The following is a 15174-nucleotide window of genomic DNA, read 5'->3' as shown; positions in this document are numbered from 1 at the left end:
TGTCCATACCTCTGGGCCAGAAGGTCCAGGTTTAAGTCCCACCTACAGCAGAGTTGTGTTATAACATATCTGAACAGGTTGAATAAAAATGTTTAAGTCCAGATAAATGTCCAGGCAGCAGGTGAAAAATGCACACCCTTTTCGCACAAATTCTCCACTCTCCACCCATACAAATGACACAGGTCAGTTCAAATGTTGTTACAGATTATGACAGTCATGGACAAAAACTAGTCAGATGGGCTGATGAGTGGCAAAGAGATAGGCGTGAGATGATGCACTTGGACAAAACAAACAAGGCAAGGGAATACATGATGAACAGCAGGACCCTGGGAGGCACCGAGGATCAGAAGGACCTTGCCATGTGTGTACACCAGTCCCTTAAGGTATCAGAACAGGTGGATAAAGTGGTTAAGAAGGCATATCATAAACTTGCCTTTATTAGTTGAGTCATAGAGTTTAAGACCAGGGAGGTTATACTGGAACTGTGTAAAATGTTGTTCAGGTCACAGGTAAATTGTATTGTATGCAGTTTGGGACTCCACATTATTGGAGGGATGTGATAGCACTGGAGAGGATGCAGAGGAGATTTACGAGGATGTCGCTTGGTCCGGGGAGTTTCAATTCTGAAGAAAGTTTGATAGACTGGGGTTGTTTTCCTCAGGGCAAAGGTGATTGAGAGGGGACATGATGGAGATGTATGAAATTATGAGGGGCATGGACAGGATAGACAGGAAGGAACTTTCCCCTTTGATGGAGGGATCAATGACCAGGGGACATAGCTTTAAGTTAGGGGCAGAAGGTTTAGAGAAGATATGAGGATTTTTTTTTCTCTGGAGGTTAGTAGGAATCTGGAACTGACGGCCTATAAGAGTGGTAGAGACAGAAACCCTCACAACATTTAAGTAGTATTTAGAAGTGCACCTACGATGCCAAGGCATACAAGGCTATGGGCCAAGTGCTGGAACATGGGATTAGAATAGTTAGGTGGCTGTTGTTGACCAGCAAGTACAGAATGTTCTAAGGGTCCTTTTTCTGAGCTGTAGATCTCTACAACTCTAATGTGAGGGCTGGAGTTCCAGTTCACTGTAGAATTGATTTAGCTTTGTTTTGAAAGCATAGTTGCAGCCGGTGATCTCTCTTTTGTGGTCAATACTAATTTTACACATAGTGAAAAAGAAGGATATTTCTGAACTTTATAATTGCAGTTACTGTCAAAAATCAATTTGAAGACTTGTAAAATATGCTCTCAGAATTTTAATATTAACTTTGCATGGAGTGAACAAAAATAAAAATGAATCAGTATTTATTCATTTAATGATCACAAATCAGAGTGACCCATTTCTTTAGAGAGAAGGTTTAAATTAGTTCCTTTATTTATGTCCAAGCTGCTGAGGTTTAATAATAACAAAGCGAAGTCTGAGGTTCCTTTTGCGCAGCGTTTAAGGAATTCAACTGCTACTCCTGGAAACAGATGTTGCCTGGAGCTGCTTATGTAAAGGATACTTAGTTTCCATCATCCAAGACGCCAAAAGATCTGCTCTATTTTTAAAGTAAATCACATTCTTTCTGCTCATAATATTTTGTAGCCGATCACTTTATCTCCTAACGTGTTTTGAAAACCTTTTGTCTCACCACACAAACTTTGTTTGGGTTTGTTCTTAGGAAATGTGCTGATGCAGCTCTCTTTTCTACGTCGCTGAATCAAATTAGGCAGTTTCAAAACTTTACAGACTTCCAGTGCCTGGGTTTGATTGGAACATGCTGGAAGTTTAGCGACGGTCTGGTCTTATTTAGGAAAAGAACTGTTTGTCGTGTATGAGGGTGGGAGTGGGGGTGGGGGTGGAGGAGGGGGTGTGGATAAGGAAGGAAGGCTTACTCACTCTTAAAGGCTGAATGACACCAGAATAGTCATAGCAATGTGGCCCCATCTGCAAACCAAAAAAAAACACATTTTCTTATTTAACTTGGGACGCTTCTGCCAGATTGGAAAGGGATTTGGCTCTAAAACTTGCCAGATGATGTCAGTGCTCCTCCCACATTTTGTGTAAAATTCCGAGCCAGGGAAAGCTTTAAGTTAGTAATACTGAAAGCTTGACCATTTGGAACTGCTTCTTCCTCAGAATCCCCCGTTTGTTCACAGAATACAGGAAGTCAGAGAAAGAAAACCCACAGCACACGCCTTCCTGTACTTCTACGTCTATTAGTGTTCAAAGTCTGCACAATCCAACGCCATCTTTCTGACTGAGAGGCTAACTACGTTATTCTTCTGATTGAAATGTGGAGTTCTTGTTTAGTTTGGAAACGAGAGTGCTGAAGTCAGCACATTTCTTTAAATGGGTCTGCACAGTGGAGCTGATCGAGGGAAGCGATGATGGAGAGAACATCTGGGCAAGAAGTGGAAATTGGAGACATGCCAGGGTATGTAGCTTAACATTTAACAGACTGGTCATAGCTTTTTTTTAACAAAGAGAAATGAAGCATCTTGCTATCCCAGGAGCTTTCTCCTAATGCATTTTACATATTTGTGTATTAACGTGCAAATTCAACTTTGCAAAGTCTGACTTCACCCGCGCAGTTGTATCAAAGAATCGAACTGTCAACACCGTTTTAGTGTGCTGATGTGACCGGTCCCATCGCCACATAAACTCTATCTATAATGCAGCGAGCTTACGTTCTGTGTCCCTTTAGTTCACTGCTAGAGGCGAAAGATGAATGTGGTCAACCTCCCACAGCCACTATCCCTTCGCCGACGTTACCGTTTCCAGGTATCAGCATCCCAGATAAACTCATCAGGACTTGTCCAGTGTGGCTTCAGCTCAACACCAGGAAAGAAAAAGTCAAAGAAATACTCCAACGGGAGCCACCAGGGGTAAGTGTATTTCAGCCGTTGTGGTCATGTCGTCTGTGTACGAGGAGGGGTTTGGGCTGCTTCTATTAAATCATTTATTCCCCATCGATCTGTACAAAAGATACAAAAAGAAACTGATCAGATTTCATCAACTAACTTTTGTTTTAAACATAAGTTAACTGATTACAGTCTTTATCAGCAGGTTTGAAATCAAACCTTTGTGGATTAGATTTGGACATTTTTTTTAAATCTGTGGGTCAGTTATGCCAGTGGGTCAGATTGAGTTGTCTAAACCATTTCAGAATGATCGTTCTTTGGGGAATTCCTTTTAATTGGTTGGGTAGTTTGTTGCAAACGCTCCCTCCTGTTCGCTTATCATCATAGATTATTCTTCCAACAATGTAAATGGCTCCTCCAAGCAGCAGTAAAGGTCACCATTCATTGCTGTAATACTGCAGAGTTAACGCAGGCACCCACAGAGAACATGTTAGGAGCTAGCAATGTAAATATTTTTTCAACATGTTCCATGCACTTTTCTCTGTAGTGAATAAATTGTAGACTACCAATCAGTAAAAGCGATCAAAGTGGATATCATTTCATGGTGGCAATTTGCATACTTAATTGACACGTTTGCCTTTTGCATGTGGTGAACTTTTCAGTGTTCAATGTGTTTTAGTGCTCCCAGGTCTCTCTAAGTTGAATAACTAGCTGTAGTCGGTAACTGCATTACCAGCCGGTGAACTGCAGTTGATGGAAACGATCCAGTATAAGTCTAACAATGATGCAGCAGCAGCAACATCAGTCTTCTTCCCTGAAACCTCTGTGGCTCTGTTTAGAAGTATTACAAATGTATGATTGGGTATTGGGAAAAAAAAACTGTCAGTGACATGGATACCAATTAATTGGATTGCATCTTGCAGCATGAAAACAGACCCATTGGTCCAACTAGCCCATGCCAATTATGTTCCCAAACTAAACTAGTCCCACTTGCCTGTGTTTGGTCCACATCCCTCCAAACCTTTCCTGTTCATATACTTATCCAAATGTTATTTAAATGTTCTCATTGTAATGCATCCATTACTTCCTCTGGCAGTTCATTCCACACACGAACCACTTTCTGTGTAAAAAAGTTGTTTTAAAACTTTCTCCTCTCACCTTAAAAATACCCTTGCTTTGAACTCTCCGACTCTAGGGAAATGACCCTTGCTCTTCACCTTATCTATGCCCTTCATGATATTATAAACCTCCATAATGTCACCCCTCAACCTCCAGTGAAAAAATTCCCAGCCTATTTTTGTAACTCAAACCTTCCATTCTCGGCAACATCTTGGTATATCTTTTCTGAACTCTCTCCGGTTTAATAATATCCCCCTTCCTATAGCTGGGTGACCAGAACTGCACACAGTACTCCAGAAGAGGCCTAACCATCTCAGCATGAAGTTCCTATTCCTATACTCAAAGGTCTGAGCAATGAAGGAAAGCATGCTAAATGCCTTAACTACCCTGTCTACCTGTCATGCAAATTTCAAAGAATTATGTACCTAAATTCCTAGGTGGCTCTGTTCTACAACACTAAGCAAGACCCTCCTTTTAATTGTATAAGTTCTGCTCTTGCTTGTTTTACCATAATACATTACCTCACATTTATTCAAATTAAACTCCATCCGCCTCCCCTCAGCCCATTGACCTTATTGACCATGATCTGTTTGCAATCTTGGGTAACTTTTACACTGTCCACTGTACCACCTACTTTGGTATCACCTGCAAACTTACGATATTCTCATCTAAATCATTTCTATAAATGACAAACAAAACTGGACTCACTACTGATCCCTGTGGAACAATGCTGGTCACAGGCCTCCAGTCTGAAAAACATCTCTCCACCACCACCCTCTGTCTCCTACCATTAAGCCAATTTTGTATCCAATTGGCAAGCTCACCCTGAATCCCATGTGATCTGACTTTATTAATATGTCTACCATTCAGTACCTTGCCAAAGGCTTTACTAAAATCCATATAAACAATGTGTACTGCCCTGCCCTTATCAATATTTACAGTATTCCAGATATGCCATACTTGTAGGATATTTACTTGCTTTTCCCACTTATTTCAATGAATATAGTCACCAGAGGCAACTCTAGGTTCTTGCAGTTCATGCCTCACATTTGCTCGTATGCATTCTCCCTATGAGATTTGTCTTTGCACAATGATGGATAACAGATGCAAACTGTAGCTCCAAACGTCATTTATTTGGAGCACAGCAGTATGTTGGGTACCATAGCACCTTCCGTTTTGGCCCTACTATAGCCTCCATTCCTGTGCAGTTCAGGAGAAACATTCCTATCCTTTCTCAGCCAGAGTTTGGTGCCTCAACCTGTGATTCATTCTGAATTACCATTTACTTTATCTAAAAGTCTGTATTTGTGGTAGTGATCATTTCAGTCGTGTCTTTTCACTTTCAGATATATGGTTAGCATTTTCTCTTTGCTATCTGACAATAGGTATGACTAAACAAATATCACCAAATGGCACTGTACCCTCATTAAGTGCACAATATGGTTGAGCAGAATCTCCATGTCTATAGACACCATCGTGTAAAATATTGTATAAATCACAGAAAACTTGAAGACTACAGTGCATACAATACACAAAAGTTCAATGCAATGCTCCAGTTTCCACCAGTCTTCCAGATCTCTGAGACGCATTGGCAGCAGTTTGTCCCCAGGGTGGGAGTCCACCAGCTTTATCTGAGGATTGTTTTTGCTTTCAGTGTAAGAGTAGCGCTCATTGAGACACAGTGAAGTGACCCAAGGGACTTTTTTTTAACTTCATTTTTTATTCTTCTATACAGTGTATGAGATAATTTGCATAACCATACTGATCTCACTGAACCACAGTGTTTGTTTCAAATGTTTTTAGCATTTGTACCACATTTTTTTTAAACTACTACTTTCTGCCCCATATAGAGCTGCTGCTTTCTTGCAAGGGTCTAGAACACCTGTGTGTCCTTCTCGTAAATTGGTTGATTCCTTTCACATGCCCCACACCATAAATAGTCTCCGTCATGTTCTCCTAAACTTGTCACATCCTTTACGTATTGAGGGGGAGGGCATCCTCCTCCATTCATCCCTAAAATATTCTTTGCATCACGTCACTGCAGAAATCATTGCAATGATTTCTGCAATTGTGCAGAGCCTGGCTGGTAAATTGGTGGTTTGTGGCCTCCTGTTGAATGATATCGGACTTTAAAATTCACAATCCCAGCTGGGCTGTGAAGACACCAACTAGCTCACAGGTTGCTCGAGATTCAGTAAAGAAATGTTATCACAGAAACATTATGATTGGTTCGTATTCTTACATTTCCTTTTTTCATATAATGTACCAGCCATTTGATAGAGCCCTCTTGCCCATGAGTCAGAAAATCATGATCAAAGCCCACTTCCAGAGAGGTAAGTGCCTGACCAAGGAAGGCACATAACAAATTGCTGGAATTTCAGAGATAATGTCTTTCAATGAGACATTTAAACCCCTTCTCCCCATTCAGGTGAAGGCAAGTGGTCTCTCAACACCATGGTGAAGATGAGCGAAGAGTTCTCCTCTAGCCTCGCTCACCTAAACCCTTCAAAGAGATTAGAATGTCTGTTAATCTCATTGCTGTCCATAGGAACCTTCTGCCTATCTGTTAGCTGTTTTATTTGTTAGTCAAACCAAGAAACAACCATCAAAAAGGAATGCATGATCTGTGAAAAAATGTAGTATATGCAGAGAATGTGAGAGAGATTATAGTTGTACTATTAAGGGTTCCCTTTCAGATAAACATAGGCCAGACCCCAAAATGTTTGTTCAAAGAGTTATTTATTTGCACTTGATGCAGGAGGTTCTTCGACATCTGTGCTCCAAGCTGCTCCAGTTCCTGCCTTCCTGAAGACTCCTAGCACATGACTACCGGGATCACAGTTGTATCAGAGCATACCTCAGAGTCTTATCATTAAATCCTATCTCTACAATAGAAGTTTACAAACTTTCTTTTACCCCTAATGAAATCACTTGCTCAACAGTTACTCATTTTTAAAATCACCATTTTTTCCCTTTTGTTAATAGGCCAATATTGACCAGAAAACAGACATTACACATTAGAAAATCCAGTAATAAACCTGTTGTGTTTGGAAATTAACACATTAGTCATAATGGCACTTTTTGAAGTGTACTAGATGAGTTGGAAACCAGTCTCTATTGTTTGCTTATTTTACTAATATTTCCTCCTGGGTTGTTTTAAATATCACCCCATATTTTTCTGCTGCTTGTAGTATACTGTGCTAACTGACATGGGGACCCAGTATTATCCAGCAAAAGAATAATGTACAGCACATTATATTGTTCACTAAATTAAACAGTTAAAACAAAGCATGTTTTGATATATAAGTTTTGGGAAACATTAGATGAAGTCCAAAGGTGCTTATTTCATACTCGATAACCTGGGGTTACTGTTACAACTGGACCCCAGGCAAGCATCCCTTATTAATTACAGTCCTGAATGGGATACTCACAAATGGATATGTTCCTGCATGAGGAGCAATGAATTGACTTCCTTTCTTTACTCAACCCTTCCCTCAGTTGGTTGCAACAAAGTTAATATAAAAAAGGAGCCCTTCTTTCATGGAGACCTTTTGTCAGCCCAAATATATTAATATTTTGAAAAAAAAATCCAATTTAAACAGGTTTTCTTGAGATAAAGAAAAAGTTAGATTTTTTTAAGCTGCTAAAATGCGATAAAGGTCAATGAAACATGACACACATATACACAGTTGAGAAAGGTGAGGGGAGACCAAAAAAAGATTTAAAAGAAACCTGAATATACAAAGCAGACTTTGGCTTTTCCGTGATGAATCGATTGTGAAACATTGCGGCTATTAAGGTGGATGATTCTGCTAGTACTGATTTTGGCAGTAGAGTGATTATTTAGAGATTCTTGTTTCTGCCATTAGCTGAATAGGGATGGTCCAGTTTCCTTCAGCAGCGGTTTTGCTGATGATTTATTTTCAGCAATAAAAGTGACTTTATTTCTTTTTGCCTGCAAACACCTGGATGTTTAGCAGAAATTCTCAGCTATTCCCCATCACAGCAGACCTGAGTACAATGGACACATAAGCTGGCAAGTTAGCCTCAGAAATAGTAGGAACTGCAGACCCTTCTTCAGAAAAGGGTCTAGGCCCGAAACGTCAGCCTTCCTGCTCCTCTGATGCTGCTTGGCCTGCTGTGTTCATCCGGCTCTACACCTCGTTATAGCAAATTAGCCCATCAGCTCTCTAGCACGGAGAGACCAGAATTTGCATTTGGTTTTTAACCCTCTTTGTTATGCACTCCTGGAATGATAAAACACAAACATGTCTTTCACCCAGATCACAGTTCAGTTTTTTTAATGTTACTATCTGAAGTTTTCTGGACACTCTTCAGTGTGACATTCCAAGATTCCTCTTTGGATTCAGTGTAATTCATACAGGATTTTCAAAAGCCAGTGAATTCACAACCTCAGCTATTTTTTGACTTATAGATCTTCTTTCTTTTAAACACATGTTGTACTTAGGAGTTCAATATATCCGTAAGTAATTTGGAGTCATGATCTGTTTCCATGACAAGATTCATGGAGGAAAAGTGCTATTATCAGAAAGAAAAGTACTATTTTTTTGATTCCGATTCTTCCAACAAAGTATTGCTTTGATTGACACATTCACAGACATAATACCCCAACACTTTGTGACTGCACTTACATAGCACAAACCTCCAAAAATTATCAAAAAAACAGGCAAAGTCATTTTGGGATGAATTATGATATGAAACAGGGACCACAGGTGATTGAATAATTCTAATATGGTTGCAACTGTTAGTTAGAAAATCTTCCTTGCTTTTAAATATAAAATAAATTAATTCAAACTAAATTAATTGTACAAAATATTTCTTTTAAAATGAATGCAAAAATGAGACTAAGTAACTGCTAGTCTAAATATAGATAAAAGCAGTTAGGACAGAAGCCAAATTGTAAAGTAATTGGTGTTGGTTTCAGCCCCAGTAATGATTGCTGCTTAAATCTATCTGTTAATTTATCTCCCACTGGAATCCGCCTGTTCTGGTTGAGATGAGGTTAGTTGTTTATTAGTTGGGAATTTTGTTGGTTGGCATATCTCAAGCAGGCTGAGTTGGCATTCCCATTTAAATGAGTAGACGATTTTATGGTGTAGAATATCTGGCAGTAAACAAGAAATTTGCTCCCATAAATACTGCCATAGGATCTTTTCATATTCACCCAAACAGGCAGCAGACTCCAAATTGAAATTCTCATGCAAAATCCATGAGATTTTTTTTGCTGTCTTTTATTTGCACTTGTCAGTTACTAAATTATTCTGATGATTAAAGGAGGAAGGCGATAAATCATGTGAGGAAAAGAAGGAAGTTTGAAAAGATGCTTAATCTCCAAACTGGCCAATTTGCATCTGGTCAACATTTCTACTTTATGGCATTAACTAGGCTGTCTCCAAACTCACAAGCCAAAAAGATAAATATTCGGGGCAAGTTTGAAGGAGGCAAATATCCAATTTTGACTTGCCAAAAACACAAGCAGAGAGATTCCAGAATTTCTGCTGTATCTGTGGCAATGTGATGGGCTGGGACTTCTCCATGTCTAGTTGCAAATTCCGGATTGAGTGTAGGGACCCATATTATTCATCATGCTAGTGCTACAACAATTATACTATAGATATGCTCAATTTCAATATCTGCACCATGAGCATCGACTTACTGCTGCCTGTGACTGGCCAGAGGGGGCAGGATGTGGAAGTGCTAGTGTATAGTACGTTGTCACCTTTAGTGCGGGAATGCAGCAACTATGGTAAGCAGTTCTTCTGGTTATAGTCAAAGAGGAAGCATAGGAAACCAAGGCTGGACTTTGTAGAGTACAGGGTTGACCCCACATGAGTACTGTGTATCATTCTGGGCATTGTCCTAACAGTCTTAGTGACTGAAAGAGCCATTACTACACAAACCAACCGAATTCAACACCTGAAAAAAAAAGACACAGACACTTATCACTTGCTGCCTTTGGGTCCAATAACCCTAAGCCCAACCATCATTTGGTAAAATATCTAAGGAGCTATTACTACAAATTAAGCTTTTGGAATGCATTAAGATACTGAGTGAACTAGGGATTCTTAGGCTGGGTAAAGAAAACTTGGGAATTTCAGCGAGTCTGGCAACATCTGTGGAAAGGGAAATAAAGGATTGAATCATACCCTATTTTTGTTGAATTTCATGGAGTTTTTCTCCAATAGGCCTGGTAAGTTTACTCCTACTATCATCACAAATTCATCTTATTAACTGCCCACCACACCCCTATGGTTCCCCTTTCCTCCAAAGCTAGCCCAATTCTCCTACTCACCGTAGCTGATGAACTGGCTACTACCGGGATATCCTGGAACAAACCCTCACTCCTGGACGTAGTACCTAGGCTGTACACCCAGGCAACTGCTGGCAGTCCAGAATCACCATTCACCATCAATGTAGTGGCACAACAGCCATGACCCAGTGTTACTCAAGGCGCTGAGGTGGCACGGTTGACACTCACTTGGATGTGAACTTCACATACCTACCCCAATCGCTGTTTAAGCACCAGGCTGCATATCTCACCAGTCTGTAACCCACATCACACCTCAGAATCTTCTTTACCAGTAGTGTGTCCGCCAGACCCACTGGAACCCAGCATCTCATCATTGTTCGCTGAGGGGTGGTCATAGACAGGGAGGCCATCAAACAATACACAGCATTAACTTTAATTCACCGAAACCAAAATTGAACAGAAACCAAAACAACAAAGATTGCATCTCTGATGCAAACTGCTTGCATCTAAATGAGTATTTTACAGATCACTATCAATATCTTCTGCTGGCGAATTCTGCACAATTGTGATATAGCTCTCCCAGTGCAACGTGGATACAGTCTATTCCATCATGCACCTGGCGTATGCCAGAAATGTTGCTGAATCCTACGACCTGGACTGTTGTAGATTGTCCCTACTGATGTATCTTGTGGAATCGGAAGGAGCCAGAATATTTCTCCTGGCTCTGCAAAAGAATGGCAGGTTTGCTGTCTTATCGCAGAGTGCCCTCCTACTCCAGTCCGTAACCCTTCCCAGATTTACTGCGGGCCTCATAGTTGGCTAAATTTCCAACAGCAGAAAGAGGCAAACTGCATCAGAGTGTCTGAATGGCACCCAGTGCTCACCTGATTTATTCTCATGGGCCATGAGGATGAATTCACTTTGTGATGCCCTGTACTCCACCATCTGCTACTGGTATTGCCTCAGAGTTGAGGTGGTAAAAAATTTAGACCTTGATGATGAATTTTATTAAAAACTACGTAATGTAAATGATCTGCATTCACCAAGATTTGATGCTTTAAATGTGCTGATCCTGACGGAAGTTAGGAAGAATACCTAATTGGTGCTCCTGGACTACTCAACAGAGAGACAGAAGTCTGTGGAGACTGTATTGTCGCAGATTTGGAAGGAGGACAGTGGTATTAGCTATAACCGTTCAGATACACAAATCCTATTTAACAATCATTTTTCTCTTTAGAATAAGAATAATATATTGTAAGTCAACTTAAAAGAGATACATAGTCAGCTTGCACTAATGGCTAAAACATTAGGAGGAGTACCTGCTGCAATAAATCAAATGTCCTGCAGGATCTAAGGTCCAGGTAAAGGGAATGAATTGTTAGACATGCACCAATTGTCACTGTAACATGGTAGAGAAACAGACAAAGTTTCTATCTTGTTCCACCCCTTTTCCAGGTTGGTTAGCATTTTCAAAACTTAACAAAATTGATCATTTCATTCATGCTTTATTAAATATCTTTTTTACGATTACAAAACCAGTAATAAAGGGTCTGAGGAAGGATTACTCTGCTTTCTCTCCACAGACCTGCTGAGCTTTTCCAGCAATTTCTGTTTTTGTTTGTGATAAAATTTTATACTGGATGACAGCATATAATTACCCAAAAAGTTATTTGATTCAATGAGTGTTTTTTTTTTAATTTACTGATTGATGGTATGGAATGTGGGTGTTGTTGGCTGGGCCAGCATATATTCGTCATCCCTAATTGCACTTGCGAAGGTGCTATTGGGCTGACCTTCTTGAACTGCTGCAATTCTTGAGTGTAAGGACATCAACAGAACTGTTAGGAAGAGAGATCCAGGATTTTGATTCAGCAACAGTGAAGGAACAGCAATATATTTCCAAGTCAGGATGGTGAATAGTTTGGAGGGGCACCTGCAAGTGATGGTAATTCCATGTCACTACTGCCTTTATCATTCTCAGTGGTAGAGGTCACGGATTCGAAGGTGCTGTCTAAACAGCCTTGGTTGATGAAATATACTGCTGCAACTGTGGAGGGCATACATGTTGAAGGTGGTAGATAGTATGTCAGTCAGATAGCCTGCTTTGCGCTGGGTTGTGTTTTTGCAAACTAGATAACTAGAGAAGTACAGAGGGCTGTAAACTCAACAGCGTGGTCAAAAGATCAAATGTGTAAACAAACGTGATGTATTGAAGACAAGAGAGGAAAATAATAACATGGGAGGTGAGAGTCAGGGAACGGTAGCAAGGGACAGAGAAAAATTCTAGAAGTAGACCAACAATAAAGCCTTGTGTTACAAAGATAACAAAGACACAGCTTTAAAGTCTCTGTATCTGAATGTGCGTTGCATTCATAACAATGTTAACAAAATGATAGCCACTTTGACATAAATAAATATGATTCGACAACCATTACAGAGAAATAGCTACAGGATGACAAGAATTAGGTCATATAGTAATAGAATCATAGAGATGTACAGCATGGAAACAAAACCTTTTGTCCAATTCATCCATGCAGACCAGATATCCTAATTAATCTAGTTTCATTTATCCTAATTTATAATAGCTAATTTATCCTAAATTAATCTAGTCCCATCTGCCAGCATTTGGCCCATGTCCCTCTAAACCCTTCCTATTCATGTACCCATCCAGATGCCTTTTCAATGCTGTAATTGTACCAGCCTCCACCACTTCATCTTGCAGCTCATTCCATATACGCACCACCCTCTGTGTGACAAAGTTCCCTTTTAAATTGTTCCCCTCACCTTAAACCTATACCCTCCAATTTTGGACTCCCGTCCCCTGGGAAAAAGACCTTGGCTATTCACCTTGTCCATGCCCCTCATGATTTTATAAACCCCTATAAGGTCACCCCTCATCCTCTGGCGCTGCAGGGAAAATAGCACCAGCCTATACATCCTCTCCCTATAGCAAACCCTCCAATCCTGGCAACATCTATGTAAATCTTTTCTGAACCCTTTCAAGTTTCACAACATCCTTCCTATGACAGGAAGTCTAGAATTGAACGTGGTATTCCAAAAGTGGCCAAACCAATGTCCTGTACAGCCATAACATGACCTCCTAACGTCTATACTCAATACACTGACCAATAAAGGCAAACATACCAAATGCCTTCTTACTATCCTGTCTACCTGTGACTCCACTCCAAGGTCTCTTTGTTCAGCAACACACCCAAGGACCTTACCATTAAGTGTAGAAATCCTGCCCTGACTTGCCTTTCCAAAATGCAGCACCTCACATTTATCTAAATTAAACTCCATCTACCACTCCTCGGCTCATTTGCCCATCTGATCAAGGTTCCATTGCACTCTGAGGTAACCTTTTTTGCTGTCTACTACATTATCAATTTTAGTTTCATCTGCAAATTTACTAACCGTACCTCCTATATTCATGTCCAAATCATTTATATAAATGATAAACAAAAGTGGACCCAGCACTGATCCTTTAGGCACTCCGCTGGTCACAGGACTCCAGTCTGAAAAACAACCCTCCACCACCACCCTCTGTCTCCTACCTTCAAGCCAGTTCTGTATCCAAAAGTCCTGGCCTTGCATATTGAGGGGCAAATCACATTCAAGAAGAATAGGAATCTGGGTAAAGGTAGGGTGCAGCACTGATAATCAAGGATAGTGTTTGTCCAATAGTTAGAGATGACTTTGATTCAGAAGATCAGGATATACAATCAGTTTTTGTCGTTAGTGGAATTGATCCACTGGTCCCCTAACAGAATCTACAATGTGAAACAAAGTAGAAGAAGCAATATTGGATGCTTGTGATAAAGGGACAGCAATAATCATGGGCAACTTTAATTGTAGAATCCCTACTGTGCAGGCAGAGATATTTGGCCCATTGAGTCTGCATATTGCTCCAAAGAGCATCCCAGCCTGATCATTACCCCCTAATCCCTGGAAACTACGGCACAATTTAGCATGGCCAATCCACCTAACTTGCATACCTTCGGATTGTGGAGGAAACCAGAGTACCCAGCAGAAATCCACACAGACACAGGGATGACATTCAACTTTCACGCAGTCACCCAATGCAGGAATCATACCCCTATCCTTGGTGTTGTGAGGCAGCAGTGCTAAATACTGTGCTACGATCTCTACAGACAAGGTGGAGAAAATCTGATTGGTAATGGTAACCTGGATGAGGAGTTCCTAAAATGCTTTCAAGATAGCTTCTGAAAGCAGCACATCCTGGAACCAACCAGAGAACAGATTACATTACACAAAAATATTGCGTGATGTGACAGGACTAATTAATTACTTCACAGTGAAGCACCTGTAGGTAGCAGCAACCACAGTATGATTGAATTTTACATTTAATTTGGAAGAGAGAAGATTGGGTTAGGATTAGTATTTTAAACTTAAATGAGAGCAACAATGTAGGCTTGAAAGTTGAGCTAGCTGAAACAAATGGGCGTACTTGGCTTAGCAATAAATCAGTAAAGATTTAGTGGCAGATCATTTCTGAATAAGTATAAATAACATTCCTACTAAAAGCAAAGAATTCCAAATAGAGTATCCACCATCTATGGTTTACTAAAGCAGTTAGAGAAATCATCAAACCAAAGAAAAAGTATATAACTTCACAAATATGAGTAACAGATAAGATGATTGGTCAAAATATAAAGAACACCAGGGCATCACTAAAAGATTAATCAGGAGGAAGACATTTGACTATGAGAGGAAGACAGCTAGGAGTGCAAAAAATGGATGGCAAGAATTTCTACAGTTATTTAAAAAGGAAAAGAGTAAGTAAAGTGAATAACAAAAACAAAGTTGCTGGAAAAGCTCAGCAGGTCTGGCAGCATCTGTGGAGGAGAAAACAGAGTTAACGTTTCGGGTCCGGTGACCCTTCCTCAGTTAACTCTGTTTTCTCCTTCACAGATGCTGC

At 40.2% G+C, this 15174-nt stretch overlaps 1 protein-coding gene and 1 long non-coding RNA gene across 2 annotated transcripts in view; one reads left to right on the top strand and one right to left on the bottom strand.

Annotated features, from left to right (window-relative positions):
- Positions 1–2299: 2299 nt before the first annotated feature.
- Positions 2300–15174, top strand: part of rin3 (Ras and Rab interactor 3) — a 99995-nt gene continuing 87120 nt past the window's right edge. Inside the window, exons 1-2 of the mRNA XM_020532253.2 lie at positions 2300–2418; positions 2689–2869. Coding sequence (XP_020387842.2) covers positions 2369–2418; positions 2689–2869 — 231 coding nt within the window. The 5' untranslated portion in view covers positions 2300–2368. The remainder of the gene's footprint in view (positions 2419–2688; positions 2870–15174) is intronic.
- Positions 2409–15174, bottom strand: part of LOC125483665 — a 117833-nt gene continuing 105067 nt past the window's right edge. The window contains exon 4 of the long non-coding RNA XR_007262607.1: positions 2409–2958. This is a non-coding gene — a long non-coding RNA (uncharacterized LOC125483665). The remainder of the gene's footprint in view (positions 2959–15174) is intronic.

The sequence above is a fragment of the Rhincodon typus genome, chromosome 8 (genome assembly GCF_021869965.1).
Source record: "Rhincodon typus isolate 14 chromosome 8, sRhiTyp1.1, whole genome shotgun sequence".
NCBI classification, from domain to species: domain Eukaryota; kingdom Metazoa; phylum Chordata; class Chondrichthyes; order Orectolobiformes; family Rhincodontidae; genus Rhincodon; species Rhincodon typus.
This window is presented reverse-complemented; position numbering and strand designations above follow the sequence as displayed.